Source organism: Prunus avium, chromosome 1 (assembly GCF_965620075.1).
Source record: "Prunus avium chromosome 1, drPruAviu1.hap1.1, whole genome shotgun sequence".
Taxonomy (NCBI): domain Eukaryota; kingdom Viridiplantae; phylum Streptophyta; class Magnoliopsida; order Rosales; family Rosaceae; genus Prunus; species Prunus avium.
Genome location: NC_142284.1, coordinates 56,446,115 through 56,471,566, shown reverse-complemented (window position 1 = coordinate 56,471,566; position 25,452 = coordinate 56,446,115). Strand labels below are relative to the sequence as shown.

Genomic DNA, 25,452 nt, shown 5'->3' with positions numbered 1-25,452 from the left:
TTAACACTCTACTACCTCAATAACTAAACTTTAGTTGGTGAGAATATCCACTCAATCTTATCTCATCTAAAGTCGCATAATAGCTGTTCGGTTTGGTAGCTTTACATTTATATCTTCCGGCTTGTAGTGTTTGAACCCATAACTCATGATGTATGAATTGAAGTAATGAATATCTAAAAAAGCACGGAAGCTCCTTGCTCAAACATTTGGCATGTGACCTATTTAAAACGGAGAAGAGGACATTAGAAGATATAGTATATTAATCTCCATGACATAGGATCAATTGAATATTACATCACTAGTAACTTACTTCGAAAAACAAAAAGGTCCATAAGCATACACCTGCTGCATTTAGAATGTGATGAATGACTAGTATACTTTCTGCAGCTCAAAGCTCACCTTTATGCCCAAAAGCACTATGGCAGCACCACAATTTCTTTTGCAATTCCTCAGTGCTAACTACAGTGGTGCTTTCATACAAATACAGCCTCAAGGGAAAAGAAACAGAAAATAATGACAACCTAATTGTTGCAGCAAGTAAATGAGGGCAGCAAGCAGCAGACCACTTTCTCCTCCGAGTAGGCACAATCAGCACCGACAAAAACAGATGGTGTTCGTATGAATTTGCTTCAATTAAGCATGCATTGTCCCAATATGAGAATGTGGTAGCAAACATGATTAAAGTAGCACCAAATAATTGCTGTTTCCTGACCTGAATATGTTTCTTGAGAATGGAAATCAAAATTTGGCAGTGAACAAAACGGTTAGGCTTGCAAATGAGTTAGTATGAATTCAGAGAAGGCTAAGATGTGGACTATTTTTTATCTTTTGCAATACCAGAATCTTTTGGGAACATGAATGGTAACTGCTAAAGTCACTATAATCCTACAATTCTGAATTTATAGCCGGTGCTCCTCTCTAAGTATACTGTAAAATCTCCAATCATATTCCTTTGGTGGTTCCCATTTCATTTCTTCATTCTACCTTGAGAACAATCTTCATGAACTCATAAACAAAGTAACTTATTGCAGCTGAGGGAAGTACCTGAGTATACAAAACACCAGAGATAAGAAAACAGACATAACCTCAATGCCTACAATTTGAACGGAATGCAACAATCTTCACATGTATTGCAGAGGGATATAGGACATAGTACGACGATGCCAAGTATATACCTTTAAAAAGAGATGCATTCAGAACTTCTAACCTAGGGATCCATATACATCAAAACTTCAAAGCCATTGAACCAAAGAAATATAAAAAAAGAATATGACAACTGTATCACCATATTAACTTTTGTAAAACACAACAAAGTAGCTAAAGTAAATAGGGATCCATGTAATAACATGCCTGTAACAAGCTGGGAACAAGTCCTGCATAAAGAGCTGGGACACCTCCATGTTCCACTATTTTCATACAAGTTGCCAAGGCACTCATTTTAGTTGCCTGGACTTGCAATTGCAGCTGTCTCCTCACCACTTCAAACGGATATGTGGCAGCTTCTGCACAAGCACCAGCAATAGCTCCATAAAGTAATGTCCTAACGGGTCCCAGCTCCAGTTGGTCGAAAGCATTCAGGCCCAGCCCCTGTTGGCTCATCTTTTGAATTCTTTTCCTTCCATCTGGTGAATGCAGATAAGCTGATTTTAATATATCATAGACACCATAGAAAACTGCACCTGAAGGTGCCATGCTTGCGATGGAGGGTACCAGGCCCTTATAAAGTGAAAAGAACCCTTCAGTTTGGATCATGTGGCGGAAAGCACCAATTACACCACCTAAGACTTCCCCACCAGGAGCCACCAACTTAGTCCGAATCTGAAGCACACAACATCTAACTTAGCATATATAACTAATTGCATGGTTAGTGTATCTTGTAATAGCAGGGTACAATTAATAATATCATAAACTTTGTTTTTATTTCTTTCATTAGGCATAACCAAAGTTAGATCTGCTTCAGTGTGGACTAACTTCCAAGAATGCAAACTTAGTAGTCAATACCAACAAAAAGCATGAAGTGCTCAGCTTACAGGTAGGACATTTTCGTATTTCTTCCATTAGAAAGGTAAACCATAATTTCTATCTTAAAATGAAAAAAAGAAGAAAAGGAAACTAAAGCATCAAAAGGAAGACTTCACTTTCAATAAACGAAAGGAGACATTTATCTATGCACCATACCCAAGATTCCAAACAAATTATGCTTTCACCACAGAAAATATCACAGTGGGATAAGTTGTTTAGAGTGGGCTACAATACAACCTTCAGCATAAGTTATTTCAGACTATCTTATAATCTATATCTCTGCCAAAACGAGTTCCCAAGTGAAAAGGCATACCCTTGTTGAACACTTGCAATTACATGCATACTTTCTATTGGCCTAGATTATGGAAGGGAAAGCGAGTTAAATCATGTAGGTTTAGCTGTGTCATTACCTTTTCAAATCCTCGCAAACAGATTCTTGAATTTCTATTTCAACCACTTAGCATAACCCAATTTCACTAGTAATTGATCAAACAGCAAAATCCTAAACAGTCACTTACCGTGTCAAGAGGTAAGCAGAGTATGGTAGCAGTAATTCCAGCTGCAGCACCGGCAACAAACCTCTCAAAATTTGTAGTCTCCTTATTTCCGGAGAAGCGGAGCAATTGTTTTCTGTAAGTATCATAAGCATAGAAATTGATTGCTTTAAATGGAGCTGTACGAAGAATATTGACTAAGTTCCCCTTCCAAAAGCCCCTCAAGCCCTGAGAAACCGCAATTGACTTAACCAGCTCGAATAGATGCCTCTGTTCTCCACGAACTATATATTCCAGCTTTAGTCTCTCAAGAGGTGCAACAAAAGTTCTGACACAACAACATTCAATCAGCCACAAATGAAGTGCTAAATGGTAACAATCACAGAGCAACTCCTAAGTCTAATACTATAATTTTCCGGTTCTCAATTTCTGTGTGTCATCCAGTTCACAAAACATGAAATTCCAATTTCCTATCCATAACACTCCCGTAACTTACTGAAATCAACAAATTAATACAATCAACTGAAATTAAGTCAATGAGAAATCAAATTCCTTCAAACTATTCTTCTAAACTGTCAAATGCAATATATACCAATTACCCAGAATAGTTTGAACAAAATTATGAATTATAAAAAGCAAAAAGCAGACCTGGAAACCATGGCGGCTATAGCACCAGCCCACAAATGCTTGGTGGTGTTCATAGCTCTACCTCCCCTAATCCCAACTTTCTCTGTCTTCATCTCTTCAACCACCGCCTCCTCCGAATCCTCATCTCCGTTCTGCAGCAAACACCCTTTGGAGTCCCGTACAACCCCATCGCTTTTCAAGCTCACCGACAAGAACCCACCTCCAGCCACCGCTCTCAGCCTAAACCCATACGACGAACCAGACGCGGAAACGACAGACTTCCGGAACGACACCACGGAATTGAGCAGAGAATTGGAAATTGTGGGTTCCAAAAACAAGCCGCCGGTGATGAAAAGGCTCGAATTTGGGTCGTCCATTTTATGCGTGGGAATGGGATTGAATAGGTTTTGGGTTTTGTGGGCTGTGGCTGTCATCGTCTTCGTCAGAGTGTGTTTGGATTGTGAGGTTGGAGAGTTCGAGGGATTGGAATGCGAATGGGAAGAAGAAGGGTTGGTGAAAATGGCGGATTTGGCAGCTTTGCTTCCATCGCCAAACATGCATAGTACAATTCAGTTCCCTCCTATACAGTATACTATGTTTATTCTATCATTTCTTATTTATTATTTTTTACTTTTATCTATCTCGCGCTAATGATTGTGTTTGTTTAAGTCGGAACTATTTGTCTTTTCCATTTTATTTTTGTAAATAAATTAAGATAAATACGATTTATTTTATTTTAGTTCTTCAGACCAAAAAAAAAAGAGTTATAAAGTATGTCAAAGAGGAAAGGAGAATTGACCAAAAAAAAAAAAAGAGGAAAGGAGAATGTTGCTATTGATGTTTGGGTGGTAATTTTTTGTTTATGCCCAAAATGAAGCCGATAAGGTGACACCAACCACCAAACTACCTTTGTTAGTGTGCTCATTTTTGCAGATAAACGATGATTCAACAATGTCTTTAATTGACTATAGTTGGTTTATCGATAAATCGGTGAGATGCAGTCAATTTTAAGCAAAAAATGAGGTGTGGCTGATGCAATAGAGTCGAGGGAAAGAAGACAAGAATGAGAGAGAGGCCATATAATAAGAGAGAGAGAAGATGAATATGAAGGAAGAGGAGAGAGAGGGTTGTAGGGTTTAGGGTTTAGCCCTAAACTCTAAACAAATACACCCAATTCGGTTTGGTTGAACATGGTACAATTAAAGTTTAAATCATAAATTATACAGGTTCAACCAGTCTATTCGATCTAAACCTAATTTGTTTAGCAGTTGGCAAGTGAGCACATGAGATGATGACATTTTAAGAGCTTCAAAACAATATATTTTTTTCTGTGAGATGGAGATAAAAAGTTTTAAACTTCATAAATGTATTCTTTTATTTCATCAAGAAAAAAAAAAGATTTACTATTATATCCAATATAGGGGCCCAAATTATAAAAAAAAAAACACATGAAATGGAATTTAGAAGCACATCCAGAGCCCATTTATAACATAACAAAAAGACTTCGAACTTCCTATAAATTACAAAACTGTCATCGATTTCTTAAAACGAGTCCAACCCCAAAACCTCGTAAAAAAAAACCCAAAACAATCAATAGGGCATCAAAGTAATTTAATAATCAAAATTAAATTCAATCGGGTAAGCTGTCATTTTTTGGGTGTTTTTTAAAGTTTGTTTATAGAAATTAAATGGTGTAGAGTTTATTTATATCACTAATGCTAAGAATGGGTATATCTATATATCTCCCCCAAAAAAAAAAAAAGCTTCCTTTTTTACTTACCAGAAAATAGCGAGAAGGATTTTTTGCTGAGAATAGTGAAGGATAATAGTGAACAATAGTCTCACCTTTTAAATAAATTATATTTTTCACTTGCCGCAAAAAAATTAAACAAATACTAGGCCTTTTTTAAGGGAAGTGAAAACTATAACTGTGTCAACATTACTTTGGCGCCAAGATAATTTCAGTTCCAAAAATCGCAGAGCTCCAGAGAGAGGGAGAGATTGATAAACAAATTTCTAGGGCTTTCTCTGTGCGATCAATCTTAGATTTCAAAATGCAAAAGCTAGGTTTTCCGAGTATGAGGAGCTTGGATAAATTCAAGTCCCTCTCGAAATCGGTCTCAGGAACTTCGAATATCTTCGCCTACTCCTCGCGTCCTCCAGATTCGACCTCTTCTGGAAGTTTCGCAAATTTGAAGCTCACCGCAGGTTTTTACTGGAAATTTTTGGTTTATTGGTTGATTCTCTCTGGAATTAGGAGTTTCTGAGACGAATTGTCATTGTTTTGTTCGTTTACAGAGAAATTAGTGAAAGAGCAAGCTTCTGTGAAAACTGATCTGGAAATGGCGGTACCTCTCTCTCTCTCTCTCTCTCTCTCTCTCTCTATCGCTTTCTATCAGTGTGTGTGAGTAAATGAGCTTATCTTTCGTGCTTGTGAAATTGTGTGGTTAGGTTTTTGTGTCTCACTATCTGCGTCGATTTGTTAGGATATCAATTTATTGTAAATAGGTGAGATTCATCTATCTCTATAAATTCGAAGGTATCTGATCAGAGATTTAAATGATAAATGCAGAACACTAAGCTGAAAAAATCAGTGGAGCACATCCGTGCATTAGAGGAAAAATTGCAGAATGCTTTCAATGAAAATGCTAAGCTTAAGGTGAAGCAGAAGGAAGATGAAAAGCTGTGGAAGGGACTGGAGTCTAAGTTTTCTTCAACCAAAACTCTCTGTGATCAACTCACGGAAACTTTACAGCTCTTAGCTGGCCAGGTTCAGGATGGTAAGTCTTATTTTGAGTTCTCTGACCTTTCACATTTTTCTTATGTTCACAGTGTTATTTATCCTTAGCTTGCTTTAACAGCCGAGAAAGACAGAGAGTCCTTTGAAGGAAAAATCTCTGCGAGTGCAATAGCTCTTGATGGTTTAAATCAACAGATGAATGGTCTGTCTCTAAAATTAGAGTCTGCAGAGGACATTATAAGGAACCGTAAGTTGTTTCCCTTTCATTTCCTTTTCCTGAGAGAATGTTTAAATTTTAGAATGTAGGGATGATGCAATATTTAACTGGATAAAGGTGAATTTTCCTTTCTGTGATGTTTCTGAATCCTGACTGTAGGTGAAACAGAGCTGGAGGAACTCAAATCTGATAAAGAAGAAAGGGAAAAATCTTACAGAGATGAACAGAGCAGAACTGCAAATCTCATAGAGGAAAAAGGTAAACATCTTATGAATTAAGACTTTAGGTGGCCTCGTCACTTAGTTGCAACTAGATATTGCATAATGAGCTGAAATTTCTGGAACTACTGTATTTTTGGCCATTATAAGCCAATCTTGCAACTAAATAATTTTAAATTACAGTTCATGGAGCTTTACAATTCAGTGCTTTTGAAGATGGTTGAAACTATGCATGCATGTGTCATATGGCTCATGCATTAGTTTTTCCTTTCAATGTAGGCAACCTTCCACATAAATTGCTTTGTATATGGTTTCTTGCCCTTTAAGTGATTTTCAAATATATTGCGTGTACAGTTGTACATCAACCCTGTAACTCTCAACATTTTGACTCGTAAGGGTGAAAAAAGTGAAAAATAAATTAAAAAAATCTAAATTCAAGTTACTGATAGAACTGCAGGTCTATCAGTATTCCTCTTACCTCTGAAGCCTCTTAAGGAATACATGCTTAATATATTTCTACCCCTCTCAGATGTTCAGCTTTCTCTAAACTTTGTTGCCATACAAAGATAAAATTCTTATCCACTTGAATCAAGATTTTCTCTTAGAACCATTTTAGATCTGGTAGTATGTTTTTGCTAGTCAATAAAGTACTGTCTAATTAATGTATGCACTTTTCTTTAAAAACAAAAAACAAAACAAAAACATAGAAATGTTTGAAGGCATGCATTGTTAGGTTTACCTCCATGTTCCAGTCATTGAGAAAACAATTGCACCTTGAGCATGTTGAATGAAATTCAGAAATTATTATTTCAAGTTGTCATGGGAATGTTTTATAATGTTTGTCATTTATGTCATTCCTTGCAGATGCTATGATAAAGAACTTTGAGGCAACTCTAGCAACTAATAGGTTGGCTACAGAAAGTTTGAACTCTAAGTTGGGTGAGGTGCGTCTTGAGTTAGAATTGAAAGAGGATGAAATCAAACGTTTGATAACTGTCCAGGAAAACTTGGAAAAGGAAAAGCTCGATGTTCAATTGAGCAACGATGACCTTGTTAAGAGATTAGATATGTCTGTCCTTGAGATAAAAAACCTTGAAGGGTTTGTTCATGTGTTGGCTGCACACTTGGTCGAATTGGATAAACAAAGTTTGGATTTTTTAGACAAGTTTGATAAGCTAAACTCTCTCTATGACGCGTGCTTCAAGTTGGTCCAGCAGGAGAGAGACCTTTCTACCAAGCTTTCTCAGAGACAGTACGATCAACTGCATGATAGATTTCTGACCTTAACATCAGAAAAAGATGCCATAGAATTGGTAAATCAGGAGTTGAACAATAAGGTCCTCGAACTCCAGAAAGTTCAGGAGTCTGTTGTGGCACAGCTTTCAGAGGAATGCCGTATAGCCAGAGAGAGGATACAGAACTTGGAGTCTGAAGCAGAAGGTCTGGTCTCAAAGAAGATTGAAACAGAGAAGTTGGTCTCCCAATTAGAACTACAAATTGATTCTCTGTCAGAAAGTTCAAGATCATCTGAGAACAGAATGGTTAGCAAGTTCCAACACGTTGACCTTTTGCGTTTGAGCGGCATTTTTGCCTTATTAAGCTTTGTTTTATACCATCTTGCAGCAAGATCTGTTGCTGAAAATTTCGGCATTAGAAACTGAGAGTAAAGATAATACAGAGAAATTACAAGCAGAGTTACAGAAAAAAGCGGAGGAAATAGATGGTTTACTAAAGGAGGGTGAAAAACATGAAGAGCAAGTAGATCTGATGGATAAACAAGTCAGTCAGCTTCAAAATATGCTAGAGGAGAAGGAGAACCTTATTCTGCACCATAAGGCACGAGAGAAGAATCTGGAAGAACAGAACACAAGGGTATGAATTCAGTGCGAATGTGTTGAGTGCATAAATCTGTTTTTTTTGCATGTATTTACGATTCTGTATTTTTTTGCAGAATCAGGCATTGCTGGCTGCTGCTGAAAGTAAACTTGTGGAAGATAAGAAGCAATATGATCTCATGCTAGAGAGTAAACAACTGGAATTATCAAGGCATTTGAAAGATATCTCTCAGAGGAATGACCAGGTGTTATCTCTTGTGATATTCTTATATGGACACCATACAGGTTCTTTAAGTACTTTTGGACTGACAGTAAGAGGGTTTAATTAGGCAATTAATGACATCCGGAAGAAGTATGAGGTGGAGAAGCTGGAGATAGTTAACATGGAAAAGGAAAAGGTTTGCTCGTTTTATCATCTCTTGCAATATGCTTAGGAATGAATCATGTACTTCAATTGTTATTCATTTGAAACTTCAGGCCGAAAAAATTGTTGGAGAAAGGGAGAGAGAATGTGAGAAAAAACTTGAAGAATGCAAAGAAGAATCTAGGCAGTACTTGATGCGTGTTCAGGAGGAACATGCTACTCTGGTATGTGTTGGTGTGTGCTAATTGCCGATCACTTTTTCTCTATGATGCATTTGTTTGCTATCTTACCACCAAATCCTATTCTTGTTTTTGCTACACATTTTCTGGCATTACCAAACATTTACTTTCAGTTAGGGAGTAATTCTTTTTCATATGTTAAATACCTCCGAACTTGTATTGGATTATGCAGAATTTTCATTCTTAGCAATCACTCTTAGTTTTTTGGAATCTTAAGTTGCAATTTGAAAAAAAAAAAAAGAAAAAAAAAAAAGAGAGCTAGTTTGTTACTCAGTCTTTTTGGACTAATAATGAAATTAACTTATTAAATGAGCTTATCTGCAGTTTATTAATAAAGGTGAACATTTGTAAGAAATTACTTCAAATTTTCCCTTAGCATCTTATTAGGTTGCTCAGTTTAATATGGGAAGTTGCTCATTTATGAGGCATTTATATTGCATGCTTCTGTGTTTTCTACTTCAAAGACTGACTTGGAATATTTGGTTATGAACATTATTGACTTTCATATTTGATGTCGTTTAGGTCAGTCGTATTCAGCAAGAGCATGACAAAAAGGAACTCAGTCTAAATGCTGAACACAGTGAAGAGCTCAAGCATATCCAACTTCAAGCTGAAAACGAATTGAGAGAGGTTCAAATAGCTTTAAATTAAGTTGGAACTGCTAATTTAAGTTGAGTGTAATATATTTTACTAATCATTTTATTATTTTCGTAGAAAATGACATCGCTGAGGAACGAACATGAAGCCCAGCTTAGAGGTTTGAGGCTCGAGCACGAAGATGAGTGTAAGAAGCTGCAGGATGAGTTGGATCTTCAAAAGTCCAAAGTACATATCTAGCAGAAGTGCTTTATGTAATAAGATTTATCTGTACCTTTTATTTATAATGCTTATTTTACAGGAGGAGAGACAGAGGGCATTACTGCAATTGCAGTGGAGAGTTATGGGTGATAAACCACAGGAGGACCAAGAAGTGAATTCAAAGAAGGTGGGATTTAAAATCAATATCTCTCTCTCTCTCTCTCTCTCTCTCTCTCTCTCTCTCTCTCTCTCTCTGTGTATCTTGGAGAGGGGTGGGGGTAGATTGGGAGTTTTACAAATAAAATAATTTCAAAATTTAAACAGTCTGAAACAGTGGGGACTGTTGTCAATATGGTATTCACAGCAGGTGGGCACTGAGAAAGCATATTGTTAAGAATTTTTCTTTTAGGGGTTGAAGTGTAAATTTTCATATCAGGAGTAATTATCTTAAATGAATTACGATGCAACTAATCTGAAATTCTATGACTCTGATGCCTTCATTCTGTCTCAGGATTACTCCATTTCGTCAAGGCAGATGAGAAACTCTGTTGGTAGAAAAAGAGGTCAGCACTCTCTGGTACCAGAGAATGATGAAAAGGTGGCACATTAATGAAAAATCACTTCTACTTTCCTTCATTTTTCCACATGACAATATGACAATGATTATGATACATGATTCTATTTCATTCATAGGATTCACCTTTACTGGTAGCAACACAAACTCCAGTGTCAAAGTTGTTGAAGAAAGTAGAGAACGCAAACACAGGAAGTATAATGAGTATTCCAAAGCATCACAAAAAGGTGAATAACTTCTGTACTTATGTTTTTCTGCTAGTGTATTCTTAAATGATGCAACATTTGCTTTTCTATAAGTTATAAATGCATTTCAGTAGTAAGAAATATATAAATCCTCTTGGCTGGGGCACTAGTGGTCGTTTAAGAATTTAATGTTGCTTACTAATATGATCAATTGATACATGCCTTATCCCCTCAACCTCTTTAGACTAACTTCATCAGCTTGCAGGTAACTCATCGGGAATATGAAGTTGAAACTTCCAATGGAAGAACAGTCACGAAAAGAAGGAGAACAAGAAGCACAGTGATGTTTGAAGTATGTACCTGGTCACTTCCGTGAAGCTATATACTAAATCTTTGTTTTGTACATGAAATAAATAGACTTCCAGAATTGCTCTTTTCAGCATACATTACCCAATACTGAATTTTATTTATATGTAACATCAGGATCCAAGAAAACATAAAAAGACAAGCACTCCAAAAGCCACTACTCCCAGGAGTGTTGTTAAGGTAACAGAATCAACCAAATACTTATTTACTTCAGTTTTTGTAATCTCTTGTAATGCTTCTACTTTTTCGTGCCCCAATATTGCTCGGGACCTTTCTTTGGAACATGCAATGTAATTAGAAGTATTATTAATGTATTTATCCATTGGAAAAGCTGGATATGCATGTATAAATAGCATATGTAGCATGGCTTAAATTATATTACTGCAGTGTTCCTTTTGATTTCCACATGCAGAGTTTACAGTGTGTCATATTTGTTATGTAGGGATCTAAGGGAGGAGGTCAACCAAATCCTTCAAACATAGGGGACTTGTTTTCAGAAGGGTCTCTGAATCCATATGCAGACGATCCCTATGCATTTGATTAAGGTATTTTCAACTGATTATTGTAGACATGATTTTGTTTCATTTATTACAGAAAAATATGATGCCTTCTTTTCATTTTAATGCAATTTTTTGAACTCCCACCCTTCCATATTGTCGATATGATTTTGAGTAGGGTCTGCTTAGACTAAATGTGAGTATTTAGCAACTGACCAGCTTTTCTTGTTTTGGTTCAGGTCAGAAAAGAGAGATCTCTGTAATTTCCCTGAACTGCTTCACTCAAAGCCAGCTGGGCACATGATACAGGGTTTCTGCTGGTTACATGCTTTCTCTTGTATATATGTGCATATAACTTTGGCATTTTACTGATTTGCAAGTTCCAATTTGATCACTTCCTCACTCTTCTCTTTTGTCTATATGGGCTTTGTATATGAAACTTGTTGGTTGAAAGGTTTAAGGATTTTGAACATCCATTTTTAAAGCTTTGTTTATGATGTTTATAAAAAAAAATTAATGTTAGAGGAAAGTTGGAGAAGAGAGAGTCGATATGACGGATAAGCGAAGGAAAATACATACACTGATTTTTCCCTCTCCAACTTAAAAGAAGTAAAAACAAAAGCATAATCGTTCCCGAACAATCCTAAAATAATTTAAAGCTTTTAACTATGTAATTTATTAGCATTAGCCAAGGAAATGCTTGTACAGTTGAGGAATTTTGACATAAGATTTCATGTGGACATCATAACATAAGCACACATATGGTTGTGGATTGGGTTTTGTGTAATTGGAACACCAAGATCATTTTTCTATCGGAAGTTCTTGCCTTCGAATGTCTGGCCAAACTGCCAATTCTTGGGGGCTATATGCCATGAGGTGGAGTATCTTTTATCACTTGCTAGGACTCGGAAGGTGAGTGACTCACCAACTAACTTGGCATCAGTAACCCACCTCTGACCCCACATCCGCTTCATCATTGTCCATTTCAACTTGTCGTGGCCCTTCACTTGCACGCTGACCACATCCCCAGCTCCTGCCACATTCCACACCAACACTTCGTTGAAGTAAGGGTTGCCGGTTATCGTAAATCGAATTCCTCCTTTCTTTTGGCATGGAACCCTGCAAAGCATATTAAGATTTCATTCAATGTTGAACATGAGGATATATAATAATGAAAAGGTCGATTGATAATATTCTCTTACGTCAACATGTTATGCTGTTATTAGATTGCCCATTAATTAATGCATGAAATTACCTGCGGTATTCGACTGGGACGATTCCAGCTTTGTACTCGGCAATATTGAGGAATACAGGCTTGGCTATGTCGAAATGCTCACGTGGTGGATTGCACCATCCTCCATTGTCGCTTGCCTGATTCCAATTCGGGGGGCAATTGTTAGTTGCCGTAACATGCAGAATCGGACTCCCGGGCTTGCACCATTGAGGTTGGTCTACACATTTGATATCGTAGCATGCACCACATGACTGTCCATTGTTGAACAATGCATTGCTCAATGCTACTGTCTCCAGGCCATATCCTTCTTGAACAACATCATGGTAACCACAAGCTCCACCTGACAAGCTCAAAAGAATTAGTTGCAAATATATATAATGTAACTAAAATATAGTGCTCTTTTGTTCAAAACGACGTTGTTTAGAATTTCGTACCAAATGTTCCGGAGCCTCCTTCATAGAATGTGGCATGAGCTTGCTTCCAAGGGGCAGCAGTGAACCTTGGCCTATGGTGGGCAATGGCATGTTCAGGAAATACCGCTAGAAGAAAGAGCAGCAATGAACCCAACATGGCTTTCAAATTAGGCAATCTCATGGTGGCTCTTTGGCTACAGCTTAGTTGCCTCCCTTCACTCAATTATAATAAGCCTGATTTCTTTTTTCTTTTCTGTTTTCAAGATTCTTGTATGGCGGGGGCATATATAGTACAAGATTCTAGTTATCATCGTTGTCATTGTAATTTTAGCAACTCCCTATTTCTCAGGGAATGACCTTAACAACTCAAGCAACTGAATCATACTGCCAATTATGAGCCGTCATTTTCCAACAAATGTTACAACAGCATCAGATAGGTTATATTCAACAAAACAACATTCTCAGTCCAAAATTAGAGTCAAAACATAACATACAGATTAACATGATATATATCATATCTGTATGGTTTAAGCGTTTGTCTTAGCCCTTTTAATCGTGTTTAGTTTTCATCCAACGGTAATCGTCTGATCAAAACTTTACAGAGTAACTCCCTTTTCCTCTATTATATCCACATTAGTTACAAAAGAGTTTCCAAAAACTTTGATGCTGTCTTCAAATTTAGGGAAGATAATTTTAAAAGTACATCACTTACAAAACTACGAGTCAGAGTTATAAGAATTTGTAGCAATGTGCCATGAATTATCATGTACTGTCTCGCCTTTTTAGTTTTCACTCACTTTACCACTTAAAATTTAACGTGGGTGTTAAGTTTTCCAGATCCATCGATGTAGTTTTGTCTAGCGTGGCGCCCATGTGGGCAAATATATGAAAGAGGCATGCACGTCGTCAACATTGGAACTTTTTTTAAAAAATTTTAATCGTAAACTTTGTAATGCACACATTATAGAAGTTTTTGTTATTGTATTGAATAATTGGGAAAGCTAGATTTGTAAGTATGATTCACGAAGCATCCATGTAGCCTTCTGTCCTTTGGTTTGCATATGCAGAGTTTCCTGCGTTATATTATTTATGTAGGGATCTCAGGTTGTGTCAACAGCCCACTTTTAAAGGTTTCAAACATATATTGTGAAGACCCATTTAAACAAATATATATGTATATATATTTAGAATTAAATATTTTACTATTCATTTAGTTTATAAATTATATATATCTCTTCTTATTATTAATTAGCTCATAATTATTCTTATTTTATCGAGTTTAATCTAGAAACAAGAAATGATTTAGAGTTTAGACTACGTGGCATCATTGCATATCTTGTTGAAAGGATGAGTATGAGTTTATTATTACATGGGTATAATGAGCATCATGAATATAATTAGCATGAAGAATTAGAGTTATTTTGGCGTCAATTACATGCAATCAAAGGAGCACACAAAAATTTCTCCAATCAAAGAAGCATGAGGTGGTTTTCCTAGCATGAGTTGTTGACATTCAAGAAACAAGTAGCTAAAGCTTGGAGTTAAGCTTATTAGCTGCTGCACACCTCACCAATTAAATGTCTTGCTGCCACATTGGAGTATAAATAGGACACTTTGTTGCTTCTTTTGAAACACACATTAAATAAGCCTTGTGTTAGTGTAGTGCTCTTACCACTTGTTTGAAGAGAGAGAGAGAGAGAGAGAGAGAGAGAGAGAGAGAGAGAGAGAGAGAGAGGCAATATATAGGAAAGATGACATCGGAGGAGATATAGAGAGCTTGCCTTGTGTTTTATTGACTTCTTGTTATGCTTTCGAATCGAGGTGTAGGGGTTCTTGGGGAGTCTTTACAGAAATGGGTTTAATTGAATTTCGTGAATATTGTATTATTTTTTAAGATTGTTAAATGATGATATTATTGATATTATTTGATTAATGTTGACATGTTATAGGTGATGGTTCGAACTCTTGGATTAAGAAAGTAATTATGAGAAAGAAGGTAATAGAAAGGATCTTTTGTGTAGTTGAGTTAGACCATTGTTGGGACTAAGTTCAGGCGAGAATCGTAAGCACATCAGAATAGGATATCAGTGGTATATAATTGTTGATTGGGTGATTTGGGCTTGGAAATCAATAGTTTAGACAAGATGATTAAAAAAAGGGGAATTATGGGATGATTTAGCTCATACAAATAGGCATTCGGGACCAACTGATATAAGCATGGTATGAAACGTGCAAGGTGTCCTTGTTCAGTTATATGAATTAACAGGAATAGACGAAGAGCGTACATTGAGCACTCATGCATTACTAAAATTGATTTGGCATATGATTGTATGATTGTATGTCACTTAATTTAGTTATATCAATTTCTTATAGTAAGATTTATGTCTCTATTGAGCTGTGGTTTCGCTTGCCCCTTTATGGACCTTATAGGCTTAAAATCGAAAACACAGATGGTAGGCGAGCTGAGGTTAAATTAGATGAGAGTGATAGAACTTTAAAGTTTTTGGAACTTTAAATTAGATGAGGATTGAGCTGAAGATAAATTTATCTATTTTGGGTACACTTGTAAGATTTTGGACTATTTTTATAAGAGAAGTTTATGTTAACCCATGTTTCAGCCCCTGTTTGTTTTATCTTTTATTTTTCAGGCACTTGGCACGATGTTTCTACCATACTTGGTCCGGGGCGTGACATATGTATATGTAAGCATCTCTGAATCCACATACAGAAGACCAAATGCATTTTATTAAGCTATTTTCAACTGTATTTTGTAGGCATGATTTTACTTTATTTTATTTTCCAAAAATATAATATTTATGCCTTAATTCAAATATTGAAAAAATATGCATTTCTTAACTGGAAGATATAATTTTATATAGGAAAGAACTAGATAGTAATTTCTCAGTTTAAACTCAATCTTAGTTTGCAATACACCGTAGAATCGAAGCCTCAAGCATTCTTGCAATATATTTTTGAGAGGATAAGCCAAAATAATTCGATTCGTGCAAGAAGGTTGAGAAGAATGACGTTTAACATTGGGGAGAGCTTCATTCCTATCGAAAGTTCTTGCCTTCGAAGGTCTGGCCAAACTGCCAATTCTTAGGCGTTATATGCCATGAGGTGGAGTATCGTTTATCACTTGCTTGGACTCGGAAGGTGAGTGACTCACCAACTAACTTGGCATCAGTAACCCACCTCTGACCCCACATCCGCTTCATCATTGTCCATTTCAACTTGTCGTGGCCCTTCACTTGCAGGCTCATCACATCTCCAGCTCCTCCCACATTCCACACCAACACTTCGTTGAAGTAAGGGTTCCCAATTATCGTAAATCGAATTCCTCCTTTCTTTTGACACGGAACCCTGCAAAGCATATTAATGATTTCAATCAATGTTGATCATGAGGATAATAATGAAAGGTCGATATTCTCTTGCTACCGACATGTTATGTTGTTATGTTAGACTTATTGTTTATTAGTGCATGTAGAATTACCTGCGGTACATGACTGGGACGATGCTAGCCTTGTACTCAGCAATATTGAGAAACACAGGCTTGGCTATGTCGAAATGCTCGCGTGGTGGATTGCACCATCCTCCATTGTCACTTGCCTGATTCCAATTTGGTGGGCAGTTGTTGGTCGCCGTAACATGCAGAGTTGGACTCCCGGGCTTGCACCATTGAGGTTGGTCTACACATTTTATGTCGTAACATGCACCACATGACTGTCCATTGTTGAACAATGCGTTGCTCAATGCTACTGTCTCCAAGCCATAGCCTTCTTGGACAACGTCAAGGTAACCACAAGCTCCACCTGGTAAGCTCAAAAGAATTAGTTGCAATCATAATGCTATATATAATGTAACTAAAATTTATGCCGCTTGTGTTCAAAACGAAGTTGTTTAGAATTTCGTACCAAATGTTCCAGAGCCTCCTTCATAGAATGTGGCATGAGCATGCTTCCAAGGGCCAGCAGTGAACCTTGGCCTATGGTGGGCAATGGCATGGTCAGGAAATACCGCTAGAAGAAAGAGCAGCAATAATGAACCCAACATGGCTTTCAAATTAGGCAATCTCATGATTGCACTCTGTCTTTGGCTACAGCTTAATTGTCTCTCTTTGGCTACAGCTTAATTGTCTCCCTTCACTTAATTATAAGCTTGATTTCCTTTTTCTTTTTGTTGTTGTCAAGATTATCATGCAGCCAGTGTATATATAGTACAAGATTCTAATGATTATTGTTGCGGTTGTTTCGATCGGTTATTTAGGCTATATATAGTAATTTTAACAACTCTCTATCAGGGATATTGAGAACAACAAAACTCTCTATCAGGGAAATGACCTTGACAACTCAAGGAACTGAATGATGCTGCCAATCATGAGCCGTCATTTTCCAACAAATGTTACAACAGCATGAGATTTTGAAGAGGAGGGGAACGACTCCAATCCTCCATGCTTTTCTGATTTGAGAATTTGAATAAATTTTGTTTCTCTCTCTTTATTGTTGTTCAGTTTTGTGTATTAAGAAGTATTGTTTGTTATATGGTCTTGAATTTGAGTTCATATATAATATTTTTATAAATGATACTTAAAAGAAGAATAAAAATGAAATGAAATGAATATACATAAAGGGTTGAGGGCTACATTATCGTGGTTCAACCAGGGCCTCCAAAACATTAAAGCCGCCCTTGCTCATTAACATGCATGACATAAATATTCTCTCTGTAATTTTTGTATGTACTGGGTACACACATCCAACACAAATATTCTCCAATACAGATAGGACATAAAAATAAAATATTTTCACATGTCCCATGTATATTGAATGGTAGGTATATCCGGAACATACAAAATTTCTCCTCCAATAGACAGTTACATTACATTCCCGGAGGCATTCTCTTCATTTCGAAAGGAAGGCTTCATGTTCACAAGTAAGTAGAACCGCCAGCGGCTAATAAACGAAACTTTCCTACGTTTTCTATTCTGCTTCTAACCCCCAGACTCCCCCCATACACAAGCAATATTCAAAACGCATTTATTTGTTAGCAAAGTTTAAAACCAAAGAGCATTCCTTCAGTCCAAAATAAGAGAACATACCTATCGTATTTTAATAATGGGATTCGACCATCAACATGATATATATCATATATACATGAGTTAAGCGTTTTTTTTTCCTAGGGCCTGCATACTAATCGTGTTTAGTTTTCATCCAACGGTTGCCTTAGTAAGTTTCTTCAAAATATGTTGAGTGCTCGTGTCTTGTTCTAAGTTATTGGACGGTTGGGATTGGTTAACTATATATGGGATGATAGGTTGGGGATGAGGTGAGAGGTAGAGGGTGATGGGTTGGGGATGCCCGACGGCTTGAAATGAAGGAGGTGTTGGTGACACTGTGAAGGGGAGGGGATCCTCCATGCTTTTCTCATTTTATATGATTTTTTTTTTCTTGGTACTTATTTTATGTTCTAAGCTATTTTTAATTTAAAAATATTTTTTTTAATCTAAGGGGTTATACATTTTAGTTGTTTTTGTTAAAGGTTATCATTGTTATAAATTTTTTATAAAAAATGTAATTTGGGTGTATTGATTTAATTTTACAGAGTGTTTTTCAGTGTATAGAACTCCCTTTTTCGCTACGACTCCACATATGCAAACGTAGTTTTTATTAATGTAAAAGCTAGATTTGTAGGTATGAATGATTAACCTTCAGTTCCATTGGTTTGCATCTGTAGAATTTTGCAATATGTTATATTGTTTAGGTGACTTGTTTCAGAAGGGTCTCTGCATTTGATTAAGGTAGTTTTAATTCAACTGAGGCATGATTTTATTTTATTTTATTTACTATTGGAAAAGATAATATATGCTTTTGAGTACTCGAAAATTTTGATAAATGTAGTAGATACTAAGTTCTCAGTTTAAACTCAATCTGAGAGTATGCAATACACCGCAGAATCAAAAGCCTTTAAGCATTCTTTGTACTTATGATTTCATGGCCACTGGTCAGCATACATATATATATTTGAGACGAGAAGCCAAAATAATTCATTCGTGCGAGAAGGTTGAGAAGAATGACGTCAAACATTGGCCATGGGAGCTTCATTCCTATCGGAAGTTCTTGCCTTCGAAGGTCTGGCCAAACTGCCAATTCTTAGGGGTTATATGCCATGAAGTGGAGTATCGTTTATCACTTGCTTGGACTCGGAAGGTGAGTGACTCACCAACCAACTTGGCATCAGTAACCCACCTCTGACCCCACATCCGCTTCATCATTGTCCATTTCAAGTTGTCGTGGCCCTTCACTTGCACGCTGACCACATCTCCAGCTCCTGCCACATTCCAAACCAACACTTCGTTGAAGTAAGGGTTCCCGGTTATCGTAAATCGAATTCCTCCTTTCTTTTGGCATGGAACCCTGCAAAGCATATTAAGATTTCATTCAATGTTGAACATGAGGATATATAATAATGAAAAGGTCTCGATCGATAATATTCTCTTGCTATATCAACATGTTATGCTGTTATTAGATTGTCCATTAATTAATGCATGAAATTACCTGCGGTATTCGACTGGGACAATTCCAGCCTTGTACTCGGCAATATTGAGGAATACAGGCTTGGCTATGTCGAAATGCTCGCGTGGTGGATTGCACCATCCTCCATTGTCGCTTGCCTGATTCCAATTCGGGGGGCAATTGTTAGCAGGGCCGTCCCTGAGATTTTGAGGGCCCTGTGCGAAACTTAAATTGGGGCCTCACATAATCTAATACAAAAATACTATAAAAAAAAAAATTGCCATAACTTAATGTTATAAACAATTTTTTTATAACTAAAAGTCACCATCAATAAATATGTAATGACAATTAGAAATCAAATTCATAAAAATTTAAATGTGTCCATTTGATAAATTTAAATGTTTGGTACAAAAATAACCTCCTTGTGCCTGCCCCTATAAGGTCCCTTGCTGCCTCAAATAAGCAATCTCTGGTTAATAGGAAAAAAAAATTGGCAATCACAAATTAAAGAGTAGCATAACTATTTGATTTTGAGTGGTCTTTATGAATTTAGGAATTATGAATTTCTCTTTTTGGTGTTGAAATTCCTGAAATTGAAAGAATAACAAAAATGGTCAAAGGACTGAAAAAAGAACCAAAAGAAAGATTGATGAATGATGATGATTACTTTACCAGAAAATCAGAGTTTAAGAGAAAGAAAAACCATGAAGTGTTTTTGGTTTTGAAGTAAAAAGTGTTTGGGGAATATATATATACTCTTCTTGTTGTTAGCTTCGATGTTTCCCTTTTTTTCTTTAAAAGGCTTTCTATTTTTTTTTATTGATATTTATAATAATTATGTAAAGTTTGTGGTTATAAAGCAAAAATAATATGAAAAAAGCCAAATGGACTGACTTCAGCGAGAATTGAACTCTGGCGCTTCCGACAAGTGAACATGCGCTGGAGCCAACTCCACTAGACACGCTCTTGTGCAAGTATTTTGCACGCTATACTATATATACAAATCCTATAATATTAATATATACAATATAAAGAATTTTTTTTTGGGGCCCTCAAGAATCGGAGGCCCTGTGCGGTGGCGCCACTTGCACCACCCCAGGGCCGCCCCTGATTGTTAGTTGCCGTAACGTGCAGAATCGGACTCCCGGGCTTGCACCATTGAGGTTGGTCTACACATTTGATATCGTAGCATGCACCACATGACTGTCCATTGTTGAACAATGCATTGCTCAATGCTACTGTCTCCAGGCCATATCCTTCTTGAACAACATCATGGTAACCACAAGCTCCACCTGACAAGCTCAAAAGAATTAGTTGCAAATATATATAATGTACCTAAAATATATTACTCTTTTGTTCAAAACGACGTCGTTTAGAATTTCGTACCAAATGTTCCGGAGCCTCCTTCATAGAATGTGGCATGAGCTTGCTTCCAAGGGCCAGCAGTGAACCTTGGCCTATGGTGGGCAATGGCATGGTCAGGAAATACCGCTAGAAGAGAGAGCAGCAATAATGAACCCAACATGGCTTTCAAATTAGGCAATCTCACGGTGGCTCTTTGGCTACAGCTTAATTGCCTCCCTTCACTCAATTATAATAAGCTTGATTTCTTTTTTCTTTTCTGTTTTTAAGATTCTTGTGTGGCGGGGGCATATATAGTACAAGATTCTAGTTATTTTATGCGGTGGTTGTTGTTTAATTGGTTGAATTCGTTGTAACTTTCTCTCTTTTGTCATGAGTTACATCTTGCATGAGCTGTCAACAATTGTTATAACAACTTTTACAAGGGTTGGTTCTTAGTTTGATGGATTTATCCATCTTAGTTATTTTGTAAAGGAGTATTATTTTCAGTAAAAGAATCTGGATGTATGGATGTCCCTTAGATTCTATTACCTCCGCATTAATTGGTATCCGATATATACATAAATCATGACAATATAAATCTCCATTTACATTGGCCGGTCAGATGCTGATTTTGCATCCCATTTCTGGCCCGTTAATGGAGCATATTTTGGGTTGTGGGGATACAAATTTTTCCAATAAGGGATAGTTTGGGAGTAATTCTGGGAGTGCCAGCCAAAATCACTTGTGGGGAGAAGCACCTCACATGTGCTTCTCCATAAAATCACTTAGGCCCTGTTTGGTTCACGGAAAAGATTTGGTAAATAATTTCTTGTCTTTCCCAAGTGAAGAGAAATGGAAGATTTCTTTTCCATGTTTGGTAATGTTAGGAAAGTAACTAGGAAATACCACTTTATTTCCTTGCACATGTTTGGTTTACATAGAAATGTAGAACAAAGTTTGTTTAATTTTCCAATTATACCCATATGAAATCAAATAAAAAATGAATGCATTTAATGCTATATTTTAATTCTAAATTGTTAATCTATATATATAAAGCAAAAGGCAGAGAATGGTGAAACATTCAAAATACCAGAAAATGCCCTTAGTTAATGCAAACATTAAGAATTGAAATTATTAATTAAATGAGAATAATATGGTAAATTCACACTTTTTCATATTTAAAAAAATAAAAATAAAAATAAAAATCAGATAATGGATCCTATTTTTATGGAACACAACTACCCATTGGCTTAGTTTACCAAACTTTCTCATGAGGAGGGAAAACAAAACCTAAGAGGGGAGAAGGGCTTCATTTTCCCCACTACTTTCTCATGTGCCAAGCAACAATTTCCTATGCATGAACTTACCAAATATGGGAAAGCAATTGATTTCCCATCTCCAAAACCTCATTTCCAATAAACTAAACAGAGCCTTAAAACCATAAAGTGATTATATGAGAAGTGATTCTCCATAAAAGTAATTATTGGTCTATACAAAATCACTCATAAACTGCTCGAATAAAATTGCATGAATCAAGTCTAAAATTAATTATTTTAATTATTTTTTTTAAAATTAGTGAAATATATGTAAAATAACCGTAATATCCTTACACAAATCAATTAGAATTGGTAACAAACCAAAATCACGAGGGCATATAAAAAAACAAAATTAAAGACGGGAATAGAATAGAGTAAACCACATGGACCTTATCTGATTTTAAGCCCAAAATAAAACCACACAAACACAACAAAAATTGAAGCTGCACTATTTGCTCGATCACTACAGCCCAACTCAACCGACCCAAATTAACAGACCAAAAAGATATTAAAAATTCATGAAAATTAATGAAAATTAGGACTAATTAATCAGGTGTCGCGTTGCTAATGAATTATTTACTTGTTTTCTACTGCAACTCCGATTTCACAGAGGAAAGAGTAACTACGAAGCTCCATTTTCGAAGGCGAGCATGAAAAAGAAAGTGGAAAGGGCCAAGAGCAACACCAGCTGAAGAAGAAGCTCCAAGAAGCCGCAGAGCTTGATCCTCTTGCTCTGGAGTCGCTCCCTCGCAACCTCCATTTTCAGATCTCCGATCTCTCTCCTCAGAATCTCCTTCTCCTGATCATCGAATTTTCAATTCCGATCACAACTAAGATTATCAAGGTAAAAATTAGCAGAGAAAGTGAGAGATTAATGTGTTGAGCAAATTAGTACCAAAATGTCGTCGTTGTCGATTGCGGTGTCGAGGCTGCGATTGGGCGACGATTTGAGCGAAGAAAGAAGAAGAGCGGCTTTTGCACAGCGAATTGCAGCACGCGATCTCAGAGCTTCGCCTCCTTCGCTTTTGGTTTGGGTCTCTCTTCCCTCCATAGCGCTCTTTCTCAATTTCTTCTTCACTGTATGAATTTGAATTATTTTGGTTTTGAATTGAGATTGCTTTTAAATTGGGGATTCTGCTACTCTACACGTGTCGGTTGGACCTCAGGGCAAGTCAATGCGGCTCAATTTGGACTTTTAAAATTCGCCAAGTGGGCCATAATTATCCACGTCTACAAGGTTTTTCAGTAAATTACAACTGTCCAAATTCCTCTCAAGCTTCATTAAAGTTTTTAAAAAATAATAATAATAATTACAAGAGGTATTGGGGAGTGAAAATTCGAAGCTAGGATCTCGGATGCACAAGTAAATATTGTTTACCACGTGAGCTACAAGTCCCTTGCTTCTTCATGTGCATCTTAATTTAAAAAATGGCCAACAATTTTTAAATTATTTTCAAAATGTTAGGCTCAATAGGTAACTACAACGAAGAACCACATACCAGTGTGCATCCTAATTTGTTCTACATTTCTCAAAATTTGGCATATGCTAATAACTGGACATGAAAAAATATAACGCAATCGGTAACTACATTGAATATAATCATATCGATTTTTTCGAATCACGGATATTTCGAAACATATCCATGTACATATCGTATAAATATCGACAATATCGACGATAATATCGAGAAATATAGATGTCGATAATTTCGCTCACACTTCAGCAATATTTTGTCAAAATATCGGTGTAATATCGCTAAAATATCGAAAATGTCGATGTAAAGGAAAAAAAAAGGGGGGGGGGGATGGAGAAAAAAAACACAAAAGGGATTTGAACCCCTCCCATTTTACTCATCCAACACATTAACTACCATATCACTTATGTTTCTGTGATAATATGCTAAAATATTTATATTTATATGGATGACATGTTAACAATTACATGCAAAACTATTTTGGGGATTTATCATTTGATGACTGCTCTTCACAATACACTTACTCTACACATAGAGATGATGAAGATAGTGAAAAATTTGAACCTCATTGGAACTCTATGTAGTACTCAGTCACTCATGTATCTTACCATGCAATGTATAAAGTGTAAAATATTGTAGTAAATCATTATATATAAATGATTATGGTGTGTTTAATCTTTTTTCATTAATTACTACATATTTTTTACACTCACAGTGTTTGCCAGCTCGCTGTATAATTAACTTAAATCAGTTAAATCCATCATGCAATGCATTTCCTTCTAATCTTTTGTGATAAACTAATAGATAATTGACTAAATAAACATTATCCAAAGTTTCAATACAAATTTCCAAGTTTTTCTCACAATTTCCGTGGTTTTTATTCAATTTTTATTGATATCGATAATATCCCGATATTTCCATCAAAATTTCCGTGTTTTTGGACTACTGATATTTATACGATATGTGTATGATACGTTCCGACATAACCTTGACCCGAAAAAACGATAATATCCTCGATATTTCATCAATATTATCGATATTTTAGATTATGAATATAATAACAAACTATTTTCTTATATAATCTTCTATGCATTGCTAAATTGTTATTGTAGAAGTAAATATTCGCACAGAAATGATAATACGCCACTTGGATAGAAAGATGTCTGCATGAACTGACCCTGATTAAAGGCAGGAGGAAGCGAGGTGCATCTTGTCAACATTAATACCCACAAGCTAATAAATGACGCTTCATCTGCGAGGGTAACGAGATACATAGGTTGCGCATAAGCCCTCGTGACATAGGTTGCTCAACAAGGCTCACACAAGCAAGGCTAAATACAAATCATATCTTATGTGAATAGTTGTTGCCATAGCAATTGGTGGAAACACAACAATCTTTTGCAAGGGCAACCACTATTCACGTGCATAGTAGCTGCCCTAGCCCCCCCTTGCCATGACAAAGGATTCACTGCTGGAAGTGCTCTTAGGCAACACGGCTCCGGCAAATCAGCCCAAATCACCGAGATCTCCTGATTTATTACAGCCTCAACAAATTAAATAAGGAGACTACACTCATCCATTCATGGTAATTATCCATGCACCCCAAGTTAAACCGCTAATGGACTTAAAATCCGACCTAATGGGTCTTAACGCACCCAATCGACATTCAATATGTAGCCACTCGTGACGATAAATCAGGCAATACATAGTTTTATGGAAAGCAACCTATGCCTCAAGGAGAATGTAAATGTTCCTTGAAACTAAGAAATCCTATTTTGTTCATTCCTCACTATTGATTTTTTAGTTCACACCACAACGGTGTGTTTAAGGGTTAATTTTGTCTCTTTCTTTTTAGTCTCAGGGCACAAGGGTCTTTCCAAATAGCCTGGGAGATTCATTCCCTATAGTAATCACATAAAGTAATAACTATGGTTAGAAAATACATTTCATGTATTTACAACGAAGAACACATTAGATTATGTAAA

The 25,452-nt window shown here is 36.4% G+C and overlaps 6 protein-coding genes across 6 annotated transcripts; 1 reads left to right on the top strand and 5 right to left on the bottom strand.

Annotated features, from left to right (window-relative positions):
• Nucleotides 1-237: 237 nt before the first annotated feature.
• LOC110759554 (putative mitochondrial adenine nucleotide transporter BTL3) lies at nucleotides 238-3,751 on the bottom strand. The gene is made up of 4 exons (XM_021961629.2): nucleotides 3,165-3,751; nucleotides 2,541-2,844; nucleotides 1,351-1,818; nucleotides 238-1,044 (listed from the first exon to the last, which is right to left on the bottom strand). Exons 1-4 carry the CDS (start codon nucleotides 3,698-3,700, stop codon nucleotides 976-978), a joined length of 1,377 nt encoding a protein of 458 aa, XP_021817321.2. The 5' UTR covers nucleotides 3,701-3,751; the 3' UTR covers nucleotides 238-975.
• Nucleotides 3,752-5,081: 1,330 nt separating this feature from the next.
• LOC110759542 (synaptonemal complex protein 1-like) lies at nucleotides 5,082-11,595 on the top strand. Its single transcript, XM_088246355.1, has 19 exons — nucleotides 5,082-5,351; nucleotides 5,442-5,491; nucleotides 5,716-5,923; nucleotides 6,005-6,130; nucleotides 6,260-6,358; nucleotides 7,183-7,859; nucleotides 7,942-8,190; nucleotides 8,270-8,398; nucleotides 8,483-8,551; nucleotides 8,631-8,741; nucleotides 9,279-9,386; nucleotides 9,471-9,581; nucleotides 9,655-9,741; nucleotides 10,066-10,152; nucleotides 10,248-10,355; nucleotides 10,579-10,665; nucleotides 10,797-10,859; nucleotides 11,122-11,224; nucleotides 11,416-11,595. The coding sequence occupies exons 1-18, from the start codon at nucleotides 5,198-5,200 to the stop codon at nucleotides 11,221-11,223; spliced, it is 2,625 nt and encodes an 874-aa protein (XP_088102481.1). The 5' UTR covers nucleotides 5,082-5,197; the 3' UTR covers nucleotide 11,224; nucleotides 11,416-11,595.
• A 354-nt stretch (nucleotides 11,596-11,949) lies between these two features.
• Nucleotides 11,950-13,096, bottom strand: LOC110759541 (expansin-A9-like). The gene is made up of 3 exons (XM_021961614.2): nucleotides 12,845-13,096; nucleotides 12,432-12,750; nucleotides 11,950-12,295 (listed from the first exon to the last, which is right to left on the bottom strand). Exons 1-3 carry the CDS (start codon nucleotides 13,002-13,004, stop codon nucleotides 11,986-11,988), a joined length of 789 nt encoding a protein of 262 aa, XP_021817306.1. The 5' UTR covers nucleotides 13,005-13,096; the 3' UTR covers nucleotides 11,950-11,985.
• A 2,780-nt stretch (nucleotides 13,097-15,876) lies between these two features.
• On the bottom strand, nucleotides 15,877-16,900 carry LOC110759537 (expansin-A9-like). Its single transcript, XM_021961609.2, has 3 exons — nucleotides 16,738-16,900; nucleotides 16,317-16,635; nucleotides 15,877-16,186 (listed from the first exon to the last, which is right to left on the bottom strand). Exons 1-3 carry the CDS (start codon nucleotides 16,898-16,900, stop codon nucleotides 15,877-15,879), a joined length of 792 nt encoding a protein of 263 aa, XP_021817301.2.
• Nucleotides 16,901-18,923: 2,023 nt separating this feature from the next.
• Nucleotides 18,924-20,857, bottom strand: LOC110759540 (expansin-A9-like). Its single transcript, XM_088249617.1, has 4 exons — nucleotides 20,719-20,857; nucleotides 20,451-20,624; nucleotides 19,375-19,519; nucleotides 18,924-19,233 (listed from the first exon to the last, which is right to left on the bottom strand). The coding sequence occupies exons 1-4, from the start codon at nucleotides 20,855-20,857 to the stop codon at nucleotides 18,924-18,926; spliced, it is 768 nt and encodes a 255-aa protein (XP_088105743.1).
• A 1,443-nt stretch (nucleotides 20,858-22,300) lies between these two features.
• Nucleotides 22,301-23,094, bottom strand: LOC110759556 (uncharacterized). The gene is made up of 2 exons (XM_021961631.2): nucleotides 22,888-23,094; nucleotides 22,301-22,791 (listed from the first exon to the last, which is right to left on the bottom strand). Exons 1-2 carry the CDS (start codon nucleotides 23,041-23,043, stop codon nucleotides 22,615-22,617), a joined length of 333 nt encoding a protein of 110 aa, XP_021817323.1. The 5' UTR covers nucleotides 23,044-23,094; the 3' UTR covers nucleotides 22,301-22,614.
• Between the last annotated feature and the right edge of the window lie 2,358 nt (nucleotides 23,095-25,452).

Excerpts from the sequence above, each read along its gene's own strand:
- LOC110759554 (XM_021961629.2), bottom strand. The coding sequence starts at position 3,700 with ATGTTTGGCGATGGAAGCAAAGCTGCCAAATCCGCCATTTTCACCAAC. Across the intron at positions 2,845-3,164 it reads ATAGCCGCCATGGTTTCCAG|AACTTTTGTTGCACCTCTTG; the intron begins GTCTGCTTTTTG and ends TTGTTGTGTCAG. Across the intron at positions 1,819-2,540 it reads TCTGCTTACCTCTTGACACG|ATTCGGACTAAGTTGGTGGC; the intron begins GTAAGTGACTGT and ends TGTGTGCTTCAG.
- LOC110759542 (XM_088246355.1), top strand. The coding sequence starts at position 5,198 with ATGCAAAAGCTAGGTTTTCCGAGTATGAGGAGCTTGGATAAATTCAAG. Across the intron at positions 6,131-6,259 it reads AGAGGACATTATAAGGAACC|GTGAAACAGAGCTGGAGGAA; the intron begins GTAAGTTGTTTC and ends TCCTGACTGTAG. Across the intron at positions 9,742-10,065 it reads AAGAAGTGAATTCAAAGAAG|GATTACTCCATTTCGTCAAG; the intron begins GTGGGATTTAAA and ends ATTCTGTCTCAG.
- LOC110759537 (XM_021961609.2), bottom strand. The coding sequence starts at position 16,900 with ATGAGATTGCCTAATTTGAAAGCCATGTTGGGTTCATTATTGCTGCTC. Across the intron at positions 16,636-16,737 it reads AGGAGGCTCTGGAACATTTG|GTGGAGCTTGTGGTTACCTT; the intron begins GTACGAAATTCT and ends TGAGCTTACCAG. Across the intron at positions 16,187-16,316 it reads GTCCCAGTCATGTACCGCAG|GGTTCCGTGTCAAAAGAAAG; the intron begins GTAATTCTACAT and ends TATGCTTTGCAG.
- LOC110759540 (XM_088249617.1), bottom strand. The coding sequence starts at position 20,857 with ATGTTGGGTTCATTATTGCTGCTCTCTCTTCTAGCGGTATTTCCTGAC. Across the intron at positions 20,625-20,718 it reads AGGAGGCTCCGGAACATTTG|GTGGAGCTTGTGGTTACCAT; the intron begins GTACGAAATTCT and ends TGAGCTTGTCAG. Across the intron at positions 19,234-19,374 it reads GTCCCAGTCGAATACCGCAG|GGTTCCATGCCAAAAGAAAG; the intron begins GTAATTTCATGC and ends TATGCTTTGCAG.
- LOC110759556 (XM_021961631.2), bottom strand. The coding sequence starts at position 23,043 with ATGGAGGGAAGAGAGACCCAAACCAAAAGCGAAGGAGGCGAAGCTCTG. Across the intron at positions 22,792-22,887 it reads TCGACAACGACGACATTTTG|GAGAAGGAGATTCTGAGGAG; the intron begins GTACTAATTTGC and ends TTCGATGATCAG.
- LOC110759541 (XM_021961614.2), bottom strand. The coding sequence starts at position 13,004 with ATGAGATTGCCTAATTTGAAAGCCATGTTGGGTTCATTGCTGCTCTTT. Across the intron at positions 12,751-12,844 it reads AGGAGGCTCCGGAACATTTG|GTGGAGCTTGTGGTTACCAT; the intron begins GTACGAAATTCT and ends TGAGCTTGTCAG. Across the intron at positions 12,296-12,431 it reads GTCCCAGTCGAATACCGCAG|GGTTCCATGCCAAAAGAAAG; the intron begins GTAATTTCATGC and ends TATGCTTTGCAG.